The following is a 2,414-nucleotide window of genomic DNA, read 5'->3' on the forward strand; positions in this document are numbered from 1 at the left end:
CAAAACAAAACATACAGGTACTAATCATGAAAAAGTGTCTGTGTATACTAAATTTCAATCCTAATCACATCCAAGTTCACCACAGACAAAACAATTCGCTAGCGGCAGATTGGACCCTTATTTTTCAGTAAGGAAAAAAAAACTTGCAGTGTCAGCCTAATGCCATTTGGTAAGACATTGTGCATGAAATCAGGACTGTCTGGTAGGAATTTCACAAACGTCAGCCTCTCAAAAGTCCTTTGGACTCCTAAGAGAGAATGCTGAAGAAGAGGGGAGGGCTAGCCATTTTGGTTGCAATTTAAATACAACTTTCGAATCCTGCTCCATGTTTTACCTACGCGATGACATAGGCAAAACACCTTTCTTGCAGGGCTCTGTACCTCACCTTTCTAAAATGCCTTTGAAATCCTTCTCGATCTTCCTTTTAAGTCTTAATTATTTATAGCATAATTGGCTTTGCTTGTCTTCCCATAATGTGCAAACTTCTGGCACAGACTGAAAACGAAAATCAGGGTTAGGGAGGCTCCGGTGACCTCTGAGAAGGAGGCCCAGTAGCCCCCCAAAACCAAGTCCTTCCTTCCTAGTGACTATCATTTTGAAATTTTTCCGAAGGCTGTGGGCCCTTCCGCTGGCCTGAGCCCTTGTCCCCATCCAAGAAGCCAGGCGAGGGCTCATCCCCCAACCAGGCGCTCCGTAGTTCTAGCTGCCCGGGCGCACCGGGAGAGCATAGTTCTAGCTGCCCGGGCGCACCGGGAGAGCATAGTTCTAGCTGCCCGGGCGCACCGGGAGAGCATAGTTCTAGCTGCCCGGGCGCACCGGGAGAGCATAGTTCTAGCTGCCCGGGCGCACCGGGAGAGCATAGTTCTAGCTGCCCGGGCGCACCGGGAGAGCATAGTTCTAGCTGCCCGGGCGCACCGGGAGAGCATAGTTCTAGCTGCCCGGGCGCACCGGGAGGACACCCGCCAGAAGACGCGGCCGCGCACCAAGATCTCTGTGGAGGCCCTGGGGATCCTCCAGAGTTTCATCCAAGACGTCGGCCTGTACCCGGACGAGGAGGCCATCCAGACTCTGTCCGCCCAGCTGGACCTGCCCAAGTTCACCATCATCAAGTTCTTTCAGAACCAGCGGTACTATCTCAAGCACCACGGCAAACTGAAGGACAACTCCGGCCTGGAGGTGGACGTGGCCGAGTACAAAGAGGAGGAGCTGCTTAAGGATTTAGAAGAGGGTGCGCAAGACAAAAACGCCAACACCCTTTTCTCGGTGAAGCTGGAAGACGAGCTAGCGGTGGAAGGGAACACGGACATCAGCGCCGACCTCAAAGACTGAGACATCAAGTGCTGTTCTCATGCAGCAGCGTCTCTGGTATTTACTAACACCATGAACATCCACCCGTATGCGCTCAGAAACCTTCCTTGTTCATGGTCGGGCCAATGAATCTTCAGAAACTTGCACAAACAGGAAAGTTGAGAAGGGATCATGCAGACTGCACTAAATGTTTTGCTCTGAGTTACAAACTGCTCGGCAGCCCCAGGTGAAGCATTGAGGATTGTTTGGTATTAAAAGTTCAGATTTGTGTTCTCGGGAACGCACCGAGGTGTGTACCCCGTCAGCATGATACCAGTGAATTTTTTTCTTAAAATAAATGATTATTATTCTGGAGCCTCTAACAAGCATTATAACTTCTGTGATTATGAGTTCCTTCCTTTCATTATTTCTGTAACACTCCACACTGATCTTTGGAAACTCGCCCCTTATTTTAAAAGGAAAAAAAAAAAGAGTTTGTTACTCTATTGTATGTTACAGAAGAACTATAGACTGTGGAATGCAGTTTAAAGATGACATATGCCAACAAATGCCTTGTATTATATGGCACTGCCGTAATTCAAATTTGTTTTTATTTTGGAAATAAAAGTTCACTGTAATCTTTTTTTTTCATTCTCATTGTTACATGATTTTTTTTAAATGAAAAGAAAATGTGAAACACAGTTTAGTCCTCATTATTTATTTGTAGGTCCTGCAGCATCATGTTGTAATTAATTTTTTGGAAGTTTCCGTTAAATGTAATATTGCTTCTCGTTACCATACTGATTCTTTTCTATTTATAAATGTATTTTGATGGGCAGTAAAACAAAGTGTCTTAAAAGTTTTAAATAGAGAAAATGTGCTTTACACAGTTGCCTATAAAAAGTGCTCTATGTTATCCAAGCAATTCATACTATAAGCTTCACTCTTATTGTTGTATGCAATTTTTACTATCATGCAAATAAGCTTAGGTAAATAAAACTAATAGATCACCTTAGAAAATTATGCAATTAATGTGAAAATAATTGATGTTTGCAATGTGTCTTCCTTTGGTTTACAATCAATTTTAAAGCTACATCTGTATAAAATTTCTGTATAAAGGTGTATTT

At 44.0% G+C, this 2,414-nt stretch overlaps 1 protein-coding gene across 1 annotated transcript in view; it reads left to right on the forward strand.

Moving 5' to 3' along the window:
* Nucleotides 1–1,635, forward strand: part of SATB1 (SATB homeobox 1) — an 80,425-nt gene extending 78,790 nt beyond the window's left edge. The window contains 1 exon segment of the mRNA XM_015568066.1: nucleotides 613–1,635. Coding sequence (XP_015423552.1) covers nucleotides 613–1,329 — 717 coding nt within the window. The 3' untranslated portion in view covers nucleotides 1,330–1,635.
* Nucleotides 1,636–2,414: the final 779 nt, after the last annotated feature.

The sequence above is a fragment of the Myotis davidii genome, unplaced genomic scaffold, assembly GCF_000327345.1.
Source record: "Myotis davidii unplaced genomic scaffold, ASM32734v1 scaffold962, whole genome shotgun sequence".
Taxonomy (NCBI): Eukaryota; Metazoa; Chordata; class Mammalia; order Chiroptera; family Vespertilionidae; genus Myotis; species Myotis davidii.